Source organism: Podarcis raffonei, chromosome 2, assembly GCF_027172205.1.
Source record: "Podarcis raffonei isolate rPodRaf1 chromosome 2, rPodRaf1.pri, whole genome shotgun sequence".
NCBI classification, from domain to species: domain Eukaryota; kingdom Metazoa; phylum Chordata; class Lepidosauria; order Squamata; family Lacertidae; genus Podarcis; species Podarcis raffonei.
The window spans coordinates 81,220,391-81,245,813 of record NC_070603.1 but is presented as its reverse complement, the minus strand read 5'-3'; the positions used below and the strand labels follow the sequence as shown (position 1 = coordinate 81,245,813).

At 41.9% G+C, this 25,423-nt stretch overlaps 1 protein-coding gene across 1 annotated transcript; it reads right to left on the bottom strand.

Annotated features, from left to right (window-relative positions):
- Positions 1 to 1,138: 1,138 nt before the first annotated feature.
- On the bottom strand, positions 1,139 to 24,749 carry NINJ1 (ninjurin 1). The gene is made up of 4 exons (XM_053377786.1): positions 24,639 to 24,749; positions 12,270 to 12,501; positions 5,136 to 5,291; positions 1,139 to 2,077 (listed from the first exon to the last, which is right to left on the bottom strand). The coding sequence occupies exons 1-3, from the start codon at positions 24,711 to 24,713 to the stop codon at positions 5,146 to 5,148; spliced, it is 453 nt and encodes a 150-aa protein (XP_053233761.1). The 5' UTR covers positions 24,714 to 24,749; the 3' UTR covers positions 1,139 to 2,077; positions 5,136 to 5,145.
- Between the last annotated feature and the right edge of the window lie 674 nt (positions 24,750 to 25,423).

The following is a 25,423-nucleotide window of genomic DNA, read 5'->3' as shown; positions in this document are numbered from 1 at the left end:
AATTACCTTAAGTTCTATGTACATTTAAATATTTATACATATAATAAATGAAAACAATAATGGAATACAATAATTACATAGCCATATCTTAGGAGCAGGTTCTAACATACAGTACATTAAGAAAAATATTGAATATATTTTCTTATAGAAAATATGTGTGATGCATACAATTGCCAGCAACAGTATATATTCAAGAATAGTTTTGTTTCTTGTGTTCATGCAGAATTACCCAAAAAAAGCACTGAAAACAAGAAATCACTTTGGGGGGGGGAATGGTGATAGTCCAGCAGAGAGTTAGAAGCCCTAAAGCCCATTTCGATGGGTAAGCATGCATAACTGTCTTTCCTACTGAAGATGACCTTTGCTTACAATTTGAGAGTTACCTTTGGAAGTCTGGAATAAATGCACCATGGCTTTTGTAGAGTGAACCTGAGAGTTAACTCAAGTAAAAGTAGATGTCTCAAGTACATCACTGCAGAATCAAAGAGGTCTGAACAGAGCCTCTTTAATACAGAGTCTGGGAATGAAAATTCTCTGGCCTTTCCCCCCTGAAGTACTAAAAATAAGGAAAGCTTTAAGACTTTCCTCTAAGAAGTCCTCTGCGAAAATCGTTGTACAACAAGGATCATATGAGAAGTGCTATCAAAAGACAGAGGACCTTTCAGTGGAGAGTTAATGTTGAATAATGCTGCAATCCTAACTCCACTTACCTGGGACTACGCCCCATTGAATTCAATAAGCCTTCAATGAGTCGACATTGTTAGAATCACTGTCTGAATTAGAAACTTTTTGGTTATTGTAATAAAGAACTGAAAGGAAACCTCTCTGGGGTGCAAGTCCGGGCCGTTTGCATGGAGGGCCTGGGCTGCCCAGACAACAAGACCCCCCTCTTGGCCTTGCTGATGTGGTCCAAAGCAAAGCAATACATTTGGCACCAGCTTGGCTGCAGGAGTTGCCAGAAGGGGGCATACAAGACACCATCCAACTGCCTTTGGGACAACTTTGGATTTACTCTTTAGCCTTTTCTCCTCCCCAATAAGGATTATTTCACATATGATATTTATATATATTTAGAGAGGGTTTGGGAATATTGCCTCCCCCTTTTTAATTTTCTCTCCTTCTGGATCTCCTTATATCATTTGTTTTTATTGTCATTCTTTTACAGAACTGAAACTCGTGGCCACCTGAGCCCTCAAGTCTGATAAACTATAAATCCAAATAAATATCCCCCCACATTGCTGTAAAAAACCCACAAAGCCATGTCCATAGTGAGCACGAGTCTACAACCATGTGGCATCTTCACATCCAACAGAGCACTAGGGTACACATTTTCCCTCATACATGTCTTTATAAATGTGATGTGTGCAGTCCTTAGAGTAAATCTAGAGGATGGCTGGGGATATCTCTTTAGAGTTGTGATCAGGTAAGTATGCTACTATTATCTATCAACACTGTTAAATGACTGATCATAAGCTGGGATTGCACTGAGAAGTGTATGCTACGGGCTGTATTTTAAGATACTGCTCTCAAAGCAGTAGAGTTTACGCCAACACTTCTGTAAGGACTCAGAAAGAAGTACAGCAAATTATTTCTAAAAAGAACTGCAGGGCTGAAGCCTTGTTTCTTGGAACAATTGAGTTCTGAAGGAGCATGAGGTATAATGGCCTTTGCAGAAGAGAAAAAGCTCCAAATACGAGACATTTTACGGCTAGAATTATGTAAAGAAAAAATTACAAAAATTAGTTCATTTGTGTTAAATATTGGGATCAGAAAGTTGAGTTTTGCAAGATGAACTTGCCTTCCTTTAGTGCAGAATTTTCAGCTGTCTTTCTACTTCTGTGAAGCCCATACTTTCAAGTGTAGAAATCACCTCTTTCTCTGTTCAACATATAAGGCACAGAGAGCAAGGAATTCTGAGCTGCCAGTGGAGGCACGGGATAACAGTTCCTGGAGAAACAGTTAAATTGAAAGAGAATAATGCTTTTTTGAATTGCTTCAGGTTCTTCATGTTTTCCATTTAAGAGATACTGGCTCAAGTTCGTAACATTTATCTCCCAACATTTAAGAACTTGGGTCTCTGTAAAAAGAAAAGAAAAGAAAAGAAAGTAGTTAAAAGGATGCAAGCAGATGTCAAAGAGAACAACTACTACCAGATGTTTAGAAGACATCTGAAGGCAGCCTTGTTTAGGGAAGCTTTTCATGTCTGATGCATTACAGTATTTTAATATTTTGTTGGAAACCGCCCAGAGTGGCTGGGGAAGCCCAGCCAGATGGGCGGGGTATAAATAATGAATTGTTGTTGTTGTTGTTGTTGTTGTTGTTGTTGTTGTTGTTGTTGTTATTATTATTAGCAGAATGGTGACTATTTTGTAAAACAGACATTCCCTTTTGAAGTCACTTCACCATTTCACTCCAAAATTCCCATATGACCTTCCAGTCCTTTTTGATTCCTACTGTTCTATAGAGTATGCTAAATACGAGGATAAGTATATAAAACTATTGACCTTCAGTTGATGAGTCATGACCCACAACTAGGTCTCGCTGTGCCCCCCAATAGATTGCAGGAGCGACACCACCACTTTCCTTAAACTAGAAATGGGCATGCCATTTTACAAAGTATAAGAGAACAGGTCTCTACAGGAAGAGCTTCCAATCAGAATTGTTGGGCCTGGACCTGTCATTAGGCAGAGTAAGCAAGCACCCCAGGCAACAGATGTTGGGGAGAATGGCAACAGCCTCCAGCTGTTCCTCCCCAGTCATTCATCTTTTTTGTCACCCGTGAAAATGATCAAGGGGATGGAACAACTCCCCTATGAAGAAAGCAGATAGAGAAAAGCTATTCTCCGTCTCGTTACACTAGACCTCATGGACATCCAAATGCCACTGAATGTTTGACAATTCAAGATGGGATAAAATACATTACTTCTCTATGTAATGGGTAGTTAAACTATGGAACTACGGAAGCAGTGATGGCCACCAACCCAGATGGCTTTAAAAGGAGATTAGACAAATTTCCGGAGGATAAGGCTGTCAATGGCTACTGGCCGTGATGTTCCATCACTGTCAGAGGAAGTGTGAATACTGCAGGTGGACAGAGTGTTGTTGAGCTCAGGTCCTGCTTTCATGCTCCCACAAGCATCAGTTGGCCACAGGGAGGACAGGATGCTGAACTAGATGGGTCATTGGCCTGATCCAACAGGCTCTTCTTATGTTCTAATACTGGGCATGCAGGTGGCCTACCCCTCTAAATTAGTCTGCTGCCTCAGATGAGGATACTATCTCATGACCAGGCTTCTGTATCTAGTGTTTTTGCTTCAGGCAGTTACCAGGTTGGCTGGTGACTACATGTCTTTCTTCTTTCCTGCATGTAGCCTTGCCACACCCTTTCTGGCACACCCCAGAATGCAGAGCTCTCCAGGTGGCCCAGTAGCTCCTTACAACTCATTTGCCTTAATATAAGCTAATGTCTTCCAGATAACATGCTACCTGAAATACGGTTTCTCCTCCTGTCACTTTGATAGATGGTGTCAGCAAATGTTGGTGCTAGTATTTTGACAAGGCAATGTGGCATTTGAGAGTACGTGTACTGTCAGAGGGCCTAGAAATTCCATCTTGCTCCAAAATAACCTGAACTTCTTAACGTTTGTGTCAACAAGGGTGAGGGGTGCGGAGACACCCTTCACAGTCCCTCAAGGGAGGAGCCCAAATTTTACCAGCTCCCTGTAAATGAGAAGATTGTGTAAGCAAGGAGCCACCCATTTCCACTGGTTGGTCTTTTCCACTCATGGCTGCTCTCTCTCTCTGAATGTCTGTCTGTCTGTCTACATCCCCACCACCCCCTTGTCCCACTTCCTCCTTCACAGTGGTACAGTGCTGGGTTCTGCTTTTCTAACAATTTGCTGACTCCATTTCTTTAGCATTCTCATACTTGATCAGCTCACTGCCTGCTCTGCACTTCTGCCTTTCTGCTGCCTTTGGAAGGGCTAAATGTGGAGCGCTAGTAGTAAATGAGTATTTGTGGAAGGTGTGAATTTCCATAATGATTTCTTATATTAACCAGGCACTGACTTTGACCCTTTACAAGCGGGGGGAGGGGGGGAGGGTGGTGCTTTGAGGCATCTTGGTTTTCTTAAAGTGATCTAGTGAGGAAAAATCCCAAACAGTTCTAAGTTTCCACAAATATGTGGTTCAAACTGTGGTTCAGAATTTCCTAGGCTGGGTTTCCTGTAGAGACGAGGTGAAGTGTATTGAGCAGGGGGAAACACTGTCCAGTCTAAAACTGCATATTTAGGTTACGTCAGAATTAGTCTTCCATATAAAGACTGTTCCCATAAAACAGATGTGTTTTAATGCAAATTCATGACTGCATGAAAAGGTTATTTATTATAATATAATGACAGAGGACATTAATTCTACTGTGATTTCACTCATGGGCAACAGTGAAGAGAAAACATTTCTGCTTCTGAGAGAATGTCATTTATGACAAGGGGAGGAAAAAGAGGGGCTAAAAGACCACTAGTTATTCTTCCTTTTTGCATTCTAAATCTTTATCCACATCCTGATTCAGTGGCTGCATTCGAACACAATGCTAAACCATAGCTTAACTTACACAAACGAGCCTCAGACTTATAACTTGGTGGGACCGTGAACAGTTCAGAAGCTTTTGCTTCCATTTTCAACTAACTGCAGCTTGTTGTTATGGATGAACCTAGACAACACTAGTCAAACTTAACTACGGTTTAGTGAAAGAAGCCATCCTCAAAGCACAATTTCCAAGCCTGTCTTGTTTCCCTAAACCACAGTTTGGATAATCACAACTCTGTTGTTAGAGTTTTGCCCTAATAACAAACCAAGGGTAGCTGAAAATGGAAGGGAAAGTTTCTAGTCTCATTGTGGGAAAAGAAAGCCCAGAAGCCTCAGGTTTGTGCATGGAATGCTAAACTACATGCCTGCCACAACCGTGGCAAGAAAATCATGAGGAAAATACAGATGAGGAGGAAATACGGGCTGCTCCATTCAAAGGAGGGGCTCCCTCAGCGCCTCAGATCTGGGGACTTTTCCATGTTCCTCAGACACAGAGGTCCACATCACAGATGAAAAATAATCGGGAAACTATATTATGGGTAGGAACTCACCTTCTTTGACCTATACTTTTGAGTCCATTGGCTTCTGAACTCCAAAGGCCGTAATGAAGATATTCACAACCACTATAATAAACACCAGTCCAGTTGTCAGATTATTGAGGAAATCCAGCTTGCCATGTTTTGCAGGATTATTAAGGTCATATTTGACTGCAAGGGGGGGGGGGAATAACAAAAGAAATATTACCAATGAGAAACAAGCACAAATATGAGAACTATGTTGTTGTTGTTATTGGAATTCTGCTGGGGGGGGGGGCGAGATATCAGCAAGGGAAGGTAACAAAATTTGTGTGCCAGTAGAACTCAAGAGAGATATGTGCGCCAACTATCTGAATAATAAAAAAGCAAAAAAACCCACACATTATTCTTGGATGCTTTTCAGTGGCTGTCTTGACAAAGAATTTGCAATCACAGGCCAATATCTGAAGTAGTAGGTGAAATGAAATGCTTTTTTTATTAAGGAAATGATTACTTTAATCATCCGTACAAACTAGGCTTTATCAACTACAACAGCCAGGGAACCTTTTTCAGCCTGAGGGACATTATTTTTTAGTTGGCAATCTTCGGAGGCCACAAGCCAGAGGCAAAGTGGGTGGAGGAATTGCTGGAGTGCTTTTCTTTGCATAAGTGGGCTACATTCCAGCCACAAAAGCCAGGTTTCTACACATACACACTCACATGCATGCACCTGTCCCTGTTCTCCATTCAGGCAAGCATTGCCACAGTTCAAGGACACCTTCAAGCTCTTGGAACAGGCCTAGTGAGGAGGTGTGGCTTGACAGGACATGGCCTGAAGAGAACATCAAATGTTTTACAATTTAAAATATTCATTTAAACAACCTTAAAATATCAGTGTCTTCCCTTCTCTTTCCATGGTTCATTTTGCATATCATAAATCCCTGCAAATTTTACATAAACTGAACCACTCAGTATTCCATTATTACATCCCTCAAAACTTGTCTACACTGTTGAGTTTATCTTAATGCTGCCAACAATTTCAAGTGTACACAATTCCTCCCTATATATTCAGTAAACATTTTCCAATCTTCTTTAAATGTATGTTCTTCTTGTCCTCTCATTCTATATGTTAGGTCACCAAGCTGTGCATCTTTCATGAGGTTAAGTTGCCACTCTTCTTTAGTTGGGACCTCGCTCGTTTTCAGTTTTGGGGCTAACAAAACACGGACCGCAGTAGTGGCAAACATAAATGACCTTTTTTGACACCTGGGAATTTCCGTCTGAGTTATCCCCAACAAAAAGGACACTGTTTTTTTGGGGAAAGTACTTTTGAATTTTCAATTCATTATGGATTATTTCCCAATACTCTTTTGCCCTTTTACAGGGCCACCACATATGAAAGAATGTTCCCTCAACCTCACTGCACCAGGCCTGAGGTCTTCTATCCTAAGCTAGAATGTTTCTAGAGTTTCCCTAATTTTATGTGACATTTTGTCATTTGCTTTGCTTTATCCATTTCTTGCTACCTTGTTACTAGAGACAGTGCTGCTTAAGATTATTTAAAAGCCTCTACCACAGGTTTCTGCCTGGTCTCTCCGACCTTTGAATTCTAAATGAGCTCACTGCTTACTTCCTACTGCTTTATTTTTTACTAAAGAAAACATTTATGCCTGCTCAACTAAATGACATGGACTTGCAAGCGATGGGCTTCAGTTGTGTGAATCACAATTACCTGCTGTTTTCTTGCATTTTTTCTTTGCCTGAGTGGCTGAGGTGGAAAGAGAGCAGGATGAAAAGAGAGATGGGATTTGCATCGTGTTATTTTTACTTCCAGGTTTTGAAAAATGTATAAATGGGCCGTATTAAATATGCATGCTCTTGTATGGAATTGCATGAAGTCTGAAGGAACTGCTCCACATTTGGAGAGAGTGAAGGCTCTCCTCAGACGACCTTCTATGAGCAGATTTTCCATAAGGCAGGAGATGACTAGGGCAACTTGAGCAGTGATGTTTTTTTTCTTGTTTTTCCTACCACAGAAATTTGTGAGACAGAAACTATTGTGAGAATATGAATGGGAGAAATTGGCATTAGCAAAGACTTAGCACCAAAGTCTCCTCTTATTTTGAATTGTTTAAAGTGGCCTGTACAAAATAAGAAGCACAATAAAAGTTCCAACTACACAGATTCTTCATGTTTTATAAATACTGCTTTTCAAAATGCTCTCACTTGTCTGGAAACAATGTAAAATTGCTTAATATTCAATTCAGAGTTTTAAAAATAAAGTTTGCACAGACATGAGGCAGAATCTAAAGAATCAGTGAGCCATGACCCATGGGTGCTATATAATGTGAACCTCCTGGTCCTCCAAAATTAAACCCGGCCACATTTCTCCATAAGCAAATTCCTAACAATGCAACAGACCAGGCTCTCCTAATTGCCAGAACACTGCATTCTATGAGGAATTAGGAGTAATAAGGGAGAAACGAGGCTTGGTTATTTCAGTATTCGGATGTGATAAGCTGTTGATACAGCACAATCAATCTATTATAGAGCAGAGTACTATGAAAAAAAATAGTAACAAAGTTCAATCAACGAAGAGCAAGATACTTTTTTCAAAAGCATTAGGTAGGATGGGTAACATAGCCTCATATTGAGACAGAGAAAAGCACCATGAAGCGACTGGAGAGGGTTAAAAAATGCTTAATTTTAAATCCAGACTTTTCAAAATAAAGTTTGCAGCTGATATGATATGAACCACGATTCAAAGAACCTATTGAGAAATGCCAGATTGAAGCATGTGCAGGTTCAACGAAATCTCTTTTTCTTTATTTGAACAGAAGACTTCCCATATTACATCACTATCAGCTTTGGAAACTCCCAAAAATTTCAAAAGCAGTATCTTGTATGATGGGAAGAGCTGCTCTCTGTGGGAAATGCGTGCCCTAAAATTAACTTTGGTGTACAGACTCAATCATGTGGATGCTATCCTCTTTCTTCTAAAATCCCAATAATATGATTCCAAGAAATGCAAGCAGTCCAGAGTGACTGCTATTACACAACATGATTTTTAAGAGCTGACACAGCTGTTAGAAAATAATAATACTGTAACGCTCTAATCAATGAGGTGGGCTGCTGGCAGGAAAGAAACCAGTGAGCTCAGGGTGTAACTCTCTGGTTTATGCATTCAGACATCACCCAGTTTCAGGTGATTCACCAACACTGGAGATATAAAGCATGGGTTTGATTATTTTTTTAAAAATGCAACACTGTCTATTAACAAAGCCAGGCTCCGAGCTTTCAGAGGGAATTGCAGTAATCTTATTTCATTATTGTAGTACTATACAATAGAGCTAAACTTGAAACCATTCTTAAGTACAGGTATTGTTAAGCATTTTATTATAGTAATCCAATCCCACTGTCATTTCATGTAGCCTAATCTATTTCATCCCCCTGCCAATGAAAAAGATCTTACAAAAGGGTTTTTGGTACTACAGAATCTATGGGATGAATGTCTGTATTTGGTTGCCTTATGAATAAATTTGAACTTCAGTGCCACCAAAAGGAGACATTCCACATACAAAGCGTTTGCTCTCTCTTTCTTTTAAAGTGTGATCTGGGCAGGTAATCTTGGCATTTTAAAACTGGTTAATAGTTCACTTTAGCTCAATTCCCAATTCAACTTGGAGCGAGGAAAGTAAATTTAGGCTCTCATTTGCAGCATGGCAATACAGGACACAGGGGTGAAGGATTTAAACTTCTCTGGCTCTCGCAATTTAAAAGACAGATACAGTGGTACCTCGGGTTACATACGCTTCAGGTTACATACGCTTCAGGTTACAGACTCCACTAACCCAGAAATAGTACCTCAGGTTAAGAACTTTACCTCAGGATGAGAACAGAAATCGTGCAGCAGCGGTGCGGGAGGCCCCATTAGCTAAAGTGGTGCTTCAGGTTAAGAACAGTTTCAGGTTAAGAACGGACCCCCAGAACAAATTAAGTTCTTAACCTGAGGTACCACTGTAAAGGGGGAGGGGAAGAGTCCTACTGCTAAAATATAGGCCTGGAATCTGGCAAGAGAAGCTGCCAGGCCACATTTGGAACAAAACATCTCTCTGGCTCGCTGATCACTTCCTTCCTTCCCTTTCTGCCCTAAAACGAACAGGCCTGATAATAAGCAAAGTGAGCTGCTCCTATAAACCTCTCAATATCCCCGTGTGGGTAGGGGGGAAAGCAGCCCAACATTTGGACTACCCAATTCTACCCTGAATCAAGAAAAATGATTACGGAAGGCAAACTTTGAGGTGAAACTGAGGCTGCCAATAAACCAATGTTTTCAACCCTGCCTTTTGTACTGGATGGGTATGCAGGAATCTTTTTGCCCAATGTGGGGCTTGAACCCACGACGCCAGGATTAAGAATCTCATACTCCACCAACATTATTTAAAATCTATTTTTTTAAAAAGTGTAAAAGTGCTTATTAAAGCCAAGCCCTCACAACATGCTTTCATTTAAAGCCAAGCCCTCACAACATGCTTTCATTTCATACAAACAAAATATAAAATCACAGCATTTGATGAAAACTTCTGGTTGGGTATAGACTCACTCTTCTGCGAAAAGTGGATTTTTGGCAGGGGGGCGGTTAGGTGGCTGTATGGAGAAAGAGGAATTGCCAGATATTGCCTTCTCTGCTTTTGCTCTTGGGAGCATTTAGTTCAGAGACGTCTGCTCTGAGCAAATCTGAATCTAACTCAATGTTCCACAAGGTGTCTGAGAAACATTATCCCCTTCCTGACCAGCTGACATGGAGGGGGACAGCATCTTAAGCTGCTTTTCTTCCTTATAAATTGACCTCATGTTTACACTTTCTAAACAGATGAACATTTGTTTCATTTCTGCGTAAACCAAGCATAGTAGCACTAGTAATTTGGAACAATGTTCCTATTGCAATCAGACAAGCATCTACAATCCGGATAGTTTGTTGCCTGCTTAAAACATTTTCGTTTTCCTCATTAGAGAATGAATTTTATTCAGTGTTGGTCACTTGTTGTGCATTTTATGGTTTTATAATTATTTAATTAGGATATTTAGTTATGATATTTCATGATATTTATTATGAGCTGGTGGTTTATAAATATTCTTTAAAAGTAAAAGCAAAATGTGGTCAGTGACTGATTATCTCCTGTTGCAGAAGCAGAAATGTCATTTAGCTACTTTCGTAAGTACCTTGGAACATTATGTAATAGAAAACTATTGTGACGTTGATAAGATGCCCAAGGGAATCCTGTATAATAAACCCATTGTGGTGAAAGGCTATACAAGCTTTGGAGTTTTCCAGTCACAAGTCCTTGGCTTCCAAGACATATTTACTACTTTCCTTTTCAAAACCTTGGAAGGCTTGCTTTTGAAGCAATTACTTTTATTTCCTAATGAGACTATAGTGTTGTAATGCTATAAGCCAAAATAAAACTATTTATAGATCTGAGAAAATGACAGAGTAGTTAAAATACTGAGTATGACTTCCTTAGCATGGAAGAAGAATATAGTTCAGATGGAAGAAAAGTATAGTTCAGGCTACATAAATTCAGGGTTTGGAAGGACAGTTCCTATATACTTCTTGAGCTAAAAATTACTCCTCAGAAACAAATGTCATAACTGTAGTCTTTTGATACTTCTTTTCCACAACATGAATGGTAAAATTCAGGAAAGCTTTCAGAAAAGAATATATTTAGTATCTTATTTCAGTAAATATTTCATGTAAGTAATTCCATGGCAGCCTTGCAAAATAACCCAACAAAAGTTACTGTGGCATTTGCACATAGGTATATTTCCTATGTCGATTTCAAGCCAAAAGTCAGAGGAATTGGCCACCCTCCAGGTGCCCGGCTTGAATCCTTGTTGACCTCCCTGGCTGCATTCTCCAGCAGGCGCAGGCAAGGTCTCAATCGGCGATCCTCCTCTAACGTGAGAAGAACACACCACTCCTCCCCTCTCATCCCCTGCCATCCCAGGGAGGGGAAGGAGACAGACAGAAATGTATTTACATGCCTTTATTCCTGTCTTTCCAGCAGTACAGAGAAAACGTGACTGCACTCTCTCATCACCAACAGCAGAGAGAGAATAACTCCTCCCATGTACTTCCAGTACAGGGTCATGTGACACTCTGAGCTAACATCCGGTGCTCAGTACACTGAATAGGCTGTCCCTTTGTTCCCACGGTACAGTCCCATTTATCAACATCCTGTTTGGCTTTCCAGCCACCTGGAGCTCGCTGCAGCATTGCTCCTTTTTCGTAACAACCTGCACATGTTCGTAGTCTGATGGAAGCCTATTTTCTTCATGAATGGGAAACCTGATCACACAGGGCATACAGTCTGCTTTCCTTTGTTGATGTCCCTCACAAAGTGTGGGGATACGACCTGTGAGAGACCTATGGATTAGGATAGCAGTTGGCTCCACCTTCCCCATTGACACAATTGCAATAACATCAATAACACCTGAAAGGGGCTAATCAATAATATTCTTCTTCAAAGAGAACTGGTCCTATATTGTATTTATTCATGTATTATATGTATTCATTTTGTCTCTCATGCAGTGCACAGAATCTGATAAGAAAATACTAATACTACTACTACTACTAATAAAATATAATAATATACCCATCCACTTATATGGAACTATTTAAAGGAACTTTGTTATAAGAGTAGGATATAGCTATTTTTAAAAGACGTTTCTTTTTACATGCCCACTTTAAAATAGTAAAACGAACACCAAGATTGTAACAATTATTTTTTGTAAAATATGAGCATGCCTCTTTTGAAACAGAGAAATGAATACTATACAGTGGTACCTCGCAAGACGAATGCCTCGCAAGACGAAAGAGTTTTCTGTTTTTTGAGTCGTTCCGCAAGACGAATTTCCCTATGGGCTTGCTTCGCAAGACGAAACGTCTTGCGAGTTCTTGCGAGTTTGTTTCCTTTTTCTTAAAGCCGCTAAGCCGTTAATAGCTGCTAAGCCGCTAAGCCGCTAATAGCCACTAAGCCGCTAATAGCCATGCTTCGCAAGGCAAACAAACCGCAAGACGAAGAGACTCGCGGAACGGATTAATTTCGTCTTGCGAGGCACCACTGTACATGGCACAAAATCAGAAGAAATTCATGTGACTATACATACCAAGGAATATTAGAAGCACGCCTACTATGATCTGAAGTGAGAGTGAGATGCCGATGAGGACAACAAGTGGAACATAGGTTGAAAAGGTAGGTCCTTGGTCCACAACTGCTTTGAGCTGGGATGCATTCGCCATAAGCAAAGCAATGTCCAACATACTTTCTGCCGCACTCTTCTTATTGGCATAATGGTTGATGTTAATTTGTCTGTTTCTCTGCAGCCATTGTGTTCGAGGCTGAAAGGCACAACATTTCACAGAGTCATGATTCAGGCAGCATAGTCAGAGTGTGATAATACCCTGTTTCCTATCAGCTACAGCTGTGTTTAAAAGTACATTGGATGGGAAGCAGGTTGCACAGAATACATTTCAACTAAGCAAGAAAGAGGGCCTGGCTTTGAGCAGTGCTGAGACAGGAGACCCCATATAAGCCCTTCTTTGTTCTCTGGCAGGACAGTATGACATAAATACAGAACACCAACTGGTCATGGTTGTTTCATGGTTGACAGCAGCTCTCCTTCACCATTTGAAAAGTTATGTTCTAGGAAAAAGTGAGTAAGATGGACATTCGTGTAAAGTCCTGGTTAAACTGCAGGAAGTAAGAGCTTCAGAACTACTTGGAGAAAGTTGCACTGTTTGACAAAGATAAGTTTTATACTCTGCTGCCTGTAGCTATTTTTAAAATCACCAAACATGCCCCATCATCATCAATTTTGGCATGCCCCAACATTGCCATCAATTTTGATTTTAATTAATTTTTATAATGTTTTTATAATGTTGCACTATTTAGTGTTGTTAGCCGACCTGAGCCCGGCTTCGGCTGGGGAGGGCGGGATATAAATAAAATTTATTTATTTATTTATTTATTTATTTATTTTATTTTATTATCATCATCATCATCATCATCACAATAGCAGAATGAAGTTTATTACCACGATTTGGTTTACACTAACAAGTTTAGTTAGGGTTGCCATATTCCAAACAGTGAAAATCTGGACAGAAAAGTTGTGGCGCTTTTTTTTTCTTTCAAAGTTGTCAAGCTTTTCTGGCAAAATCGCGAAAACTTCCCTTTTTTTGGCAATTTTAATGGGCTGCCATGTGGCCGGATTTTCCTGGACATTTTTGCCGATTTCAGCCCAGACACTACAGTATGCCATATAGGATGTATGGCAACCCTATCAGTGTTGAGATTTGTCCTTTCAGATATTTGATGAAATCTTCCGTAAGTTATACATTTCATCAGACCTTAGGTTTCTAAAGAGCCACACATTGCGCCACGGATGCCCTCAGCCTGCCAGCCAATCTGTGGTGAGCCCAACCACCCCCACATACATACAAAGTGGTTTCACTTTTGCCTTTGTCGGCTCGTCCCATCCCAGCTGCCAAGACAGATGGCCCTTCCTTCGCTGTCCCCTCACTTTGCCTATTCCAAAGGGAAGAGTGCCCCCTCCATGTCTGTGTCGGGCTGCAGCACCAGCCCTTCCCTCTCTCATGTGCTTCTGTGCCCCAGCATCTATGCCACCTTGCTGCTTCCTATAACTAGTCATGTCGGCATCCTTTCCCTATCCCAGTGTCTTGACATTTGTTTGGAAGAAACTGTAGTTTGGGTCTGTTCTAATACTTATGGTAAATTAATTCCTGGCACAGGGTGGAATTAAAATCAGGTTGAATGAGAGACTTCCTGTCAAATAACAATGGCTGATCAGAAGCTTTTGCTCACAAATCATTGCTCCTCTACCCCTGTTGAATATCTGAATATCAAAGGATATTGTGGGCCTCACCAACACATCAGCAACCTGCTTGAGGCAAATGCGGTTTCCCTCACTGTGGCATGGAAGGTGCTCATGGGAAATGGAACATTGACCTGTCCATCATGAGCTGGTAAATTTCAGTTTACCAAGCAAAAAGTTAACAAGGTGCGCAATTAAGCATCCAGTAAGCTTGTTAACTGTGTCACCACAGATCATGTATTTGCAGTAAAATGTATTTGGAGATTTTTCCTAACAGCATAAATGAGTTTGATGGGGGCTTTTTTTCTGCTGACTTCCAACATGCCCTTCTCCTTTCTTGTCACTTTTATTTGAGCTCTAAAGAACTCTCCTTAAGAAGCGTGACACTTCAGTATTGCTGCAATGCAATGCGATGTGCAGTGAGGGGGGGTTTTGTGTGTGTGTTTTTGGAAATTTCCCAGTATGACTCATGCTTTTCAGTTTACAAGAACATACTTTCTGTGCAGAAAGAAGTTATATGACTAGTTACAAAACATAAAAGATGTCAGTGTTTCACAGTAATGGGAAAAAAAGATGATTTAATAGGGTAAATTTGCCCTAATTTGAGAGTATCTTCCTATATACATAAAAACGTATGACTTTCATCACGCTAGCACTCTTGTGCACATGCGCAGCTGGCCAAAGTGGGAACAACTTTGGCATTTGTGTGTGAGAGGAGAGGGGACCATGGGAGCCAAGTTGTCCTGAGGGAAGCCTATCTGCTGCCAGTGGATCTTTTTGCCATTAAACCAGGGTCAGTTCCACACGGACCTCCATGAATGAGGACAGCAACATCCCACACATTCTTAAAGGCATGGACAGATAGTGCATCTTTTCCTGGGCAGGCAGAGGCTTCACTTGCTTCCTGTGCCCCACCCCACCCTATGGACCACATGCATTTAGTCTAAGGAAGAAGAACATGGCTGCCAGGAAAACAGGAATGGTATATGTGGTAGGAGGAGTACACATGTACCTCCCCTGACCCATGCAAGCCACTGGGTGGAAAAGAAGCAACAGCTCTCTGGTCATTACAGCTCTCTTTTTTGCATTTCTTCCTGCCCAACACACCTCCTGATGGAATAGGATGGGGTAAGACAGGGCTAGGAGAGGAGACAGGAAATGATTAGAAGCAGTTATAAGAGCAGGACGTAAAAGCTGCATTGGCTCTGCAGAAAGGAGGAATGGGAGAGCTTAATGCCAAAGGAACAGAGCTGGAGTGGTGAACTTTGTGGGCGTTTACGAAGCAGAGACTGCTGGGAACAGGATGCTGTGCCATGTGAACTTTTGGTCCTACTCCATCAAGGAAGCTCTGAGTTGTGGGGGAAGTGGAACTTCAATGTGCAATATTTTGGCAAGCATTTCCCAACATTTACTTAATAAACAGGTTTCTGACCTTTTTGCAGAATATACACACTTGGGCAGGCCTTCCCTGCAATCAAAATATCTAAGGCTAAGAGGGGACCCCAATATCCGGACCCTGAAAACTTTCATATATATTTCCAAGATACACATATGTGCAGCATGTAGAGTACTTTCATCCTACTGTCATCTGGTAAACACTGGCCCTAGATCAGCAAAATCTCATTAAACATTTCAAGCCTATGAAGAACTTGTGGGGGGAAAAGAATATTGTTTTATGGTTGAGTTTTAGGAGCTGGACAAAATCAGATGTTATCTTGTTTCATAGCAACAGGATGCAGAAATTCTCTTGTTCCGTTATTGACTCTGGTGAAACAGATTTTGCAGAGTTTTGAAGCATTACAAAAACATTAAAATCTGTGAACAGACAGCAGTGGATGAGGGTGACACAACACAGAAGACAACAAAGCTTCTATGACGCCATCTGGAAAATAAATATATTGTCTTTTTCCAGCCATTAGCATTCCACTTCATTTTTGCTTTCTTGCCTCACTAAAGAGGTACAAGTCTTCTTGTTAATATAAACCATGAGTAGGCAAACTAAGGCCTGGGGGACGGATCTGGCCCAATCGCCTTCTAAATCCAGCCCGCGGACGGTCTGGGAATCAGCGTGTTTTTACATGAGTAGAATGTGTCCTTTTATTTAAAATGCATCTCTGGGTTATTTGTGGGGCCTGCCTGGTGTTTTTACATGAGTAGAATGTGTGCTTCTATTTAAAATGAATCTCTGGTTTATTTGTGGGGCATAGGAATTTGTTCTTATTTCCCCCCCAAATATAGTCTGCCCCCCACCCCAAGGTCTGAGGGACAGTGGACCGGCCCCCTGCTGAAAAAGTTTGCTGACCCCTAATATAAACTAAATGCATGTGTTTCCCCACCTCTCTGCTACTGCCCCATCCTGCCTCCCACCCCCCGTTATTAGAACTTTTCTTCAAGTTACATTGGTTTTTGTGCAAATACACCCACTTTTTATTCCCCTAATTTTGAATACCATCTTTTTGCACATCTGTGCATGTGGGATGGTGTAGGGTGGGGCATACTCCTTGTTAAAATGAGGTCAGGGGCCTTGATTTGTTAGTATATTTATACATTGTCCAAGCAGCTCAAGCCACATACACCATCCACTTTATCCTGATAACAGTCCGTGAGATGGCTTAGGCCAGATGAGGTCACCCATTAAGCTACATGGCAAAGTAGGTCTCATTTGAATTTGGGTCTCCCTAGTCTAACTCTCTAACCACTGCACCACACTGACTTTTCCTCCTGCCCCCTCTGGGCTCATGAACACAATCTGCCCTGCCTTTTTTAGAGATCTGTAAATGACCCTTCATAGTATTTATCCAGGTTTTTATCAGGAATATACATTTCTGACGTCTTTTTGGGATAAACAAGTGCATACATGAAGAAAATATTAACTGTTGGACAAGAAGTGAAATAAAATTAAATGCCGCAAACAACAAAGTCCAGCACTGAGAAGTTTTTTGGGGGTTTTTTGGAAGTGAGGCAGAGCTGGGCATCTCCCTCCTGCCTAATTCCCGGAACAGGAAAATGTTTTCATTTCTGATTGCTTGCATCAAAACTGCTGAAACAGCGGGGTAGTGGGGGAAAGAACTGAGACTTTTGTTTGAGGGAGATATTACAGGCAGGAGGGAGAGAACATGCCAGTCGGGCATGTATCTCTGCCAGGGTCCTACTCGAGTGTAGGACGAGGTGCCTCCCTGAAGCTCCAATGCAGCTGCCCATTTCAACCTGAAAGAAAATCATTTCCCACTCCTTATTTTGGGGCTGTACGTTGGTCTTCACAATTATAAGCCTATGATTAGCAAACATACATTTTAATACTAACTGCTTTTCTGGTGGATTAGACACCTTGTTTACTTATAATGTTTTTGGAACCATGAGATGTACAGAATTATTTTATTAGCTTTGAAACTGTGATCTGTGTTCCTTGTTCTCTTTTTAACTTGCTTTTTCTTCTAGAAAAAGCTTTACATCTGTTAAGCACTTAAAAGTGGTGTTTTAATCTTGGGATGTGGGTGGGTATTGTTCTGGTTAGCATCTTATGCTCTGTTCCCATCAAGCATATGTTTTCTAAGAGGATAGAATTAAAAACATTTAATCTAATAAAATTGGCATCGGATCCTTCAAAAACCTAAATGAAATGCGTTCATTTGAACCACTCACAGGAATATGTGCAGTTAATTCACAAGATCGTTTCTACGCTAAAAATCTTAATCATTCATTGAGTTGAAAATAGCTTTCCCATTTTAAAAAATATAAGAAGCATGCATTGGATTGGGGGGGGATGGGGGGCAAGGAGGAATTTTCCCACCTTCCTCCCCCTTGTTCCACTACTTTCTAGTATTTTCAAAATTCCACACTGTCTTTGGTTGATAACTCTAACAATAAATTTGTTTAAATGTAGGTAAAGAAGCAAAAGGGGGAAGGGGACTCCCTCTTTAATACTGCCATTCCACACTGGAAGAAAAAGAGGAATGCAGCTTTTTCTTACTATCACCCTCATCTGCTTCTTATTCACTTTCCCAACTTCGAGCATTTAAGAGCTAAGGCAGAGCTATATTATTGGGATGTGAAATGGCTCCTCAAGGTAGTATGGCCCTAAATAAGCATTGTGTAATATTTGTCATCTATAAGTTAAGCCCTGGCTTAAACAGAATCAAGATCTGAACTGCTTTTAAGATACAGATAGATAGCCGTGTTGGTCTGCCATAGTCAAAACAAAACAAAATTTTTTCCTTCCAGTAGCACCTTAAAGACCAACTAAGTTAGTTCTTGGTATGAGCTTTCGTGTGCATGCACACTTCTTCAGATACACATTCAGTGTATCTGAAGAAGTGTGCATGCACACGAAAGCTCATACCAAGAACTAACTTAGTTGGTCTTTAAGGTGCTACTGGAAGGGAAAAATATTTTTTTGCTTTTAAGATGTACAGTTAAACTCTAGCTATGTGTTTCTTTGCCTCTTCAGAAACCAGTGACTTTTTCCAAAAGCATGTCTGAGAAACATAGTACAGATCAACATAAAGAAACAATTCACTTGTAGCAAATGCAAATTTATTAGAATTAAATTGGAAATCTCAAACATTTAATTACCACAATAAACTGCTTCCCAGAATACATGTCTTTTAACATCCATATTCTATTTAGATCTTTTTTTGTATTCTTAAGTAATGCTTAAGACTCTTGATCTGACCACCTCATCTGTCTCCTGAGAAATCTCTATGTGGGACAAGAAGCAACAGTTAGAACTGGATATGGAACAAATGATTGGTTCAAAATTGGGAATGGAGTACAACAAGGCTGTATATTGTCTCCCTGCTTATTTAACTTATATGCAGAATTCATCATGCGAAAGGCTGGACTGGATGAATTCCAAGCCAGAATTAAGATCCGTATAGTTAAAGCTATGGTTTTCCCAGTAGTGTTGTATGGAAGTGAGAGCTGGACCATAAAAAAGGTTGATGCTTTTGAATTGTGGTGCTGGAGACTATTGAGAGTCCCATGGTCTGCAAAAATATCAAACCGATCCATCCTGAAAGGAAATCAACCCTGAGTGCTCACTGGAAGGACAGATCCTGAAGCTGAGGCTCCAATTCTCATGAGAAGAGAAGAGTCCCTGGAAAAGACCCTGATGTTGGGAAAGATTGAGGGAACAAGGAGAAGGGGATGACAGAGGACAGTGTTCTCGAAGCTACCAGCATGAGTTTGACCAAATTGCGGGAGGCAGTGGAAGACAGGAGTGCCTGGTGTGCTCTGGTCCATGGGGTCATGAAGAGTCGGACACGACTAAACAACAACAAGAAGACTCTTGATAGGAATTTGCACTAGGGAAGCTAGTAGGCCTATGGTAAAGTATGATTTAAATGCCGTATTTTTCCATCTATAAGATGCCCCATTTTTGGAGACTCAGATCTAAGAAAATGTGAGGAGATGTATCCATGTATAAGACTCCCCCTAATTTTTGACATTATTTTTAAGGGAAAAACCTAGTCTTATACATGGAAAAATACTACAATGAGAAGATTTTCATTTATAAATAAAGGCTGTTAAAATCTTTGACTAGAACCTAGAAGAAATGTGGACCATACCCCACTTCCCTGCTTCTCTACATGGTCCCCATGGAGACTTCCACGTTTAATGGTTGTAATGCTGATGCTGTGCCAAACCATAGATTTAAAGTAACAGATAGTTAGGCCATTAAAACTGTGCAGAACCACTCTAGAGGACTTGTCTACAAAATAGCTTCATCACAAAGAAGGTACATAGAAGCAGCTGTGACACAATGGACCATTCACACCAGTACCTAACTATCTTTTGATTCTTTCACATCACACAGAGAGTTTCTATGCCAGCAACACATTATTATGGCCAGTGCTGAGACAGAAACTCACTACAGAATAATTATGTGATGGATGATTGCACACAGTACATGAAGACTCCCATCACATGGAGACCATTTCCAGCTTCTGTTTTATAAGGAAGGTAACATGTAGACATTCTCACTCCAAAATCCTGCATGTGTGACCTCATGGGGAAAAGTATAAGCTGCAGACTTGCTTATGCCAAGGCTGCACCTGGCCTTCAAATGTGAAGCTCAGTGGTTTTAAATGAATAACCCCACCCTGTTATAACAAACATTTGATTCAACATAGCGAGGACTTGTGCCATTCCGTTAAAAGTACATGTTTAAAAATCTCCTTTTTTGAAACAAATTTCAAGCAAACAAAACCTTTTTTTTAAAGTATTCAGAGATTTGGATCCTTATTATGCAAACTCCAGAAACAGTACTCCTGAAGCTCTTGTACTAAGAAATAGGGAAAGGTTTGCAGGGAAATTGCTGCATTTCACACTCACAGCAGTGCAGTTGTGTCCTTGCATTATAGTAGATCCACATGTGAAAACATTCCCATCTGTGGGTCAGACTTTCTGAGATGAATGGCAGTTTCTCAAAATATGGCCTTTACATTTTATATCCTGTCTATATGTCAAGGTCTTAATTTACTCAGGAATATTCTCTTGGAAGATGTTCCAAAAAAATCATATCCAGCAGAATCTTGCTGTGGCTTGTGGGCATACTATTATGTTGCAGAAGTACTCATGCCTGCACATAGACCTACATTTGCATAAGCTCAGAATATAAACAGGGATCTGAGTCATAGGATTAATGTTATGACACACAGGCATTTTCTAATGCCTTCACGCATGGAGTAATTAGCTGAAAGTCAAATTCTACCAGACTAGCAGTTCTGTGCTGCTAGAGATTGCTTTCATACAAATGAGAACCACTGAACTGTGTGCAGCTGCCTTATGAAAATGTATATATAATAAAAATGGTTAGCTAGTAAGCCTAATTGTTTAATTCTGCATGGTAAATTTGGTATGCAAGTATGCATTTCTGGCCCAACTAATATTACCACTGGCCTTCAGTATTGGGCGGGGTGGGGGGGGGAGTGGGTGGAATGCAAAACTAAACCTTCCTATTTATTTATTTATTTATTTAGTAATATATTTAACTCACTCTGTCCATTCTTTACTTTCATACCAAACACTCATGTGGGGCAGGGGAAGAAAAATGAGCTTGGGGGTGTGAACAGGGTGCTTAGAGATATGTGGGCTACCACTTGCCAGTTTGACCCTTGCCTTTTAATTAGTTTGTTTATAAAAAAAATACTTATATGCCACAATTTAATTTTAAAAAGTAGTTTTCAACTGTTATACAGACTGTTGTAAATAAAACCACATAATCCCCTCACAAATTAAAATCACAAATTACTAGCTAGCTATTCCAAAAAAAAATTGTTCCTAATTGTCTGCATAAGCCTGGCAGCATAACAAAGTTTTCAGCAGACATTTAAAAGTTAATGCAGAAGGTGCCTGCCGAATATCTACTGGAAGAGTTTTCCACAGGACTGGGATGATAACACAAAAGACTTGGTTTCATATCGACATAAGATGAGCCTCCCCAACTCAGGACACAATCAACAGTGATCTCAGCAACAGAGCTGGGATATAAGGTTTCAGGTGATCCCTAAAGTACCACGGACCTTGTAAATTGTTCAGGAATGCTGAACAGGTACTTCTTTATCCTAGGACAATATGATCTGCAGTATGACACTTGCTTTGTACTTGATCACTACCAGAGCTACAACTCTAGTGCTCACCAGTGGATCTCCACAGATTCTAGAATTCTCAAACCATCACTACTTCTAGTTCTTCTTTGCAATAATTCAGTGTCAGCTTATTTGCTTTCATTCAAATTTCCATGACCACCAAATCTCATTTTATGCTCTAAGACTGGTGTTCCTGGATGTGAAGAATATAGAAGTGAGTGTCAACAGAATGCTGCTAACATTGCACTCTAAAACTTCAGGCTCTCTCTACAAACAGTTTCATACAGATGTTAAAAATGGCTGGGATAAAACCATTTAAGTGCAGATAGTTGCAGAGAACTAAAAATAACAGTTGGCCGGTGGCTATTTCAGAAACTGTCCCATCAGAGAGAAGTGGAACCACTTAAAAGCAGTCCCCTAACTCTTGGCAGGTTGATCAGGTACTCAAGTGGAATGCCATGGTCTTCTAGATCAAAAGCTGTTGACAGGTCCAGTAAAATCAAAAAGATTTTACTACTCCTCAGCCTCCAGGCACCACTCATTCACCATGGCAAATAAAGCAATCTCAGTCTGAGGGCCAAACCAGAAACCAGACTAAAGCATATCAAAAAACTGTCTACCACCCAAAGTTGCTTATAGTTGCAAAATAAACTACGAGTTCAATCATGTTCCCCCAAAAAAGGTGAACTAAGAAACCAATCAAAAATTTGAGGATTCGCCACCAGCCAATAATCCATTTTTAAGGCGGTTATGATGAGAACTCCCACTCTGATAGGCTTTTGCTTAAATTTTCTTAGACAAAGAGGAGATTGTCTTGAAACACCACACTTATGAACTGAAAGCCCTTCTCTTGAATCTATGATGGGGGAGGGGGGATTCAGTAGTTGCTCAGTAGTAACTGAAATGCATTCTGTGACTTAGAGGCATTTTCAAGTGTCCACAAATCTACTCAACAAATCACCAGGGACAAATGCTTCTAATTTTCTGAAGACGAGAACCCAGCAGCACATATCCCCTCCTTGGAGTATTCTTACCCTATTCTAACAACATGAGAAACACCCCCCAACCCCAAAATCTCTTCCAAACTCTAGGGCAAAAGCAGATGACTTGGGAGACAAACAGGGGTTTATTTCTAAGGTTTGAACAAGAGAACATCTTGTTGATGTTCTCTAAAATCCAACACAAATGAGAGAAATCCTCACCTCCCTCTCCCAAGTCTTCTGCACTTGCCAGTGAAACTGGGTGAGGGGAGGAAGTTGGTGGTGGGAGCAGGAGCTGACTAGGAAGCCAAAGCCTTGGCCTTGGAATCTATGGCTTTGAATCTGTTCCGCCTTTGTTGTGTGTTGCTTTGAGCTGTGGCACTTAAAATAAATGCCAGGGCTGAGCCCTGGTGCACCCTAGCACAAAGGACCTCCTGCCCTTTTCAGGCAGGACAAACAGCTCCAATGAGCAAGTGGATACCAGCTCCCCATCCAGCAATATCTCACATCAGAGGGAAAGGGGAACTGAAATTGGATCTAAGGAAATTTGACAAGAGGAAGGGCAAGCTTTTGTATGAAAATCAAAACAAAATGGGCAGGGCATGGCAGGGCAAACAGTACCAATGTAATATAATAAAATTTGTTGACAAGCTGGAATGCTTGCAGAGGAGGGCAACGATGATGATCAAGGGTCTGGAAAGTAAGCCTTATGAGGTGCGCTTGAAGGAGCTGGGTATGTTTAGCCAGGAAAAGAGGAGACTGAGAGGAGATATGATAGCCATCTTCAAATAACTTAAGAGCTGTCACATGGAGGAGGGGGCATGCTTGTTTTCACCTGCTCTGGAGGGTACTACTCAAACCAATAGCTTCAAATTGTAAGAAAGGAAATTCCAACTAAACATTTGGAAAAACTTTCTGACAGTAAGAGCTGTTCAGCAGTGGAACAGGCTCCCACAAGGCATGGTGGACTCTCCTTCCTTGGATGTTTTTAAACAGAGCTTGGATGGCCACCTGTCATGGATGAATCAGTGTGTTTTTACAGGAGTAGAATGTATCCTTTTATTTAAAATGCATATCTGGGTTAATTGGGGGACATAGGAATTTGTTCATTCCCCCCCCCAAAATCTAGTCCAGCCTCCCACAAGGTCTGAGGGACAGTGGACCAGCCCCCTGCTGAAAAAGTTTGCTGACCCCTGATCTAGGAGGATGGGCCAGTGCTTCAAAACAGACTTTCAGTGAAATCAGGTTCTGTTGCCACGCATACCGCTCCACACCTTTTGTCTCTAAGGCGGTAATTGGGTGGGTCATGGGGGAGACCCAAGTAAACTCCAGTTGGCAAGCCCTCAGCTTAAGGATGAATTCCTCCTGGCCTGATGCATTTCCCTGCTCATTCTGAAGTCTACATGTCACCTGATCACTTGTTTACATTATTTTGTAGATCAGTAGAAGAAAGCTATCCTCTGGCTCCTCATCTTTAGGGCTATTTTCATTTCCAACACTCTTCACTGTGACAGTGATGGGCAATAATAATAATAATAATTTGTACCCCACTCGTCTGCCGGGGTTGCCCCAGCTACAGTATACAAAAGCAGCTGTGAGCGCAGCAGAACTAGGGAACACAAATCTACTGCCTGCCTGGGCCCAGAGGCTCCTTCCCTCCTCCGTCGCCCAGAAGCCGCCCTCGCTGTTTACTCCCTGCCCTTCCCTGGAGGCCGAGATTTGTGGGAGGCTGGCTGAGATTTGCGGGAAATCCCTGCCAAGCAGCAGCCAGGCTGGCACTGACCTCACCGCTTTCCTAAAGGCTTTTCGGCCAGGCAAGACAGGTCCCCTCTACGTCCCCGTCCTCCCCCCAGCTGCCTCCCAGAGCGGACTTTTGCCCGTTTTGCCGCCCGGGAAACAAACAAGGCCCCTCAGGGCGCACGGCGTCTGAAACGCCAGCTCCCCGTCGCCTGCGGCTTCGCCTGCCTTCCTCTTCTCCCTCGGACTCGCGGCAAGCGCGCTCAACAGCCCGCGGCTACTGCAAAGCCGTTCCGCGCGCGCGCACTCCTCTCCCTTTCCCCCGGGGCGTTCCTTACCTGCTCCGGCGGCGTCGCGTCGCCGTTCTCCACGGTCAGCCCATTCATCTCGTGGGTGTCCGTAAGGGAGTCCATGTCGCCGCCGCTGCTGCTGCTGCGGGAGCTGCCCTTTCCGCCTTCCTGCCTTCCTTCCTGGAATGGGAGCCGCAAACCCGGGACGTCGCCTCCGCCTTGCTAGGCCCGGGAGCTCCGCTCGCGCTGAGGGCTACGGGCACTTTGAAGCGCTGGGTTTCCTTCCCGCCTCGCAGACTTGCAGGGAGGAAAGCCCCGTCCCGCCTCCGAGGGCCGGGCGCTGCTGCAGATGGGGAGCGGTCCGCGATGCTTCCCTTTCGCCTGCTGGGGCGGCGCCGACGGCGCGCTGCTCCTGTTTGCAAAGGGCAGTTTCTTCTGCTGCTGCTGCTGCTGTTGGTGCAACCTGGGCCTGGCGCGTGTCGGGCTCTCCTTGCCAGGGAATGACTTCAGCCGGCGGCGATACCTATTTTCCAGGAAAGCGGCCCGCCCTCCTTGCCAGAGGATGACGGCTAAGCCCTTCGACGTCTAACAAAGGCGGGAGACGACAGCTGGCTCCCTAATCATCCTAGTGGATTTTGCGCGCTCTTTAACAATGCTGCAGTCCACATGGCGAGATGGAAGACACCCTGACAGTAGATCAAAGTATATTCTGTCCCAAAGTAGCCATTCACGTTTCACAATGCATTACGACAGCTTTAAGCTTACACAGGGCTCTTCTTCAGACTAGATCTTCAAGAAGAAATACACACACACACACACACCCTGACATGTTG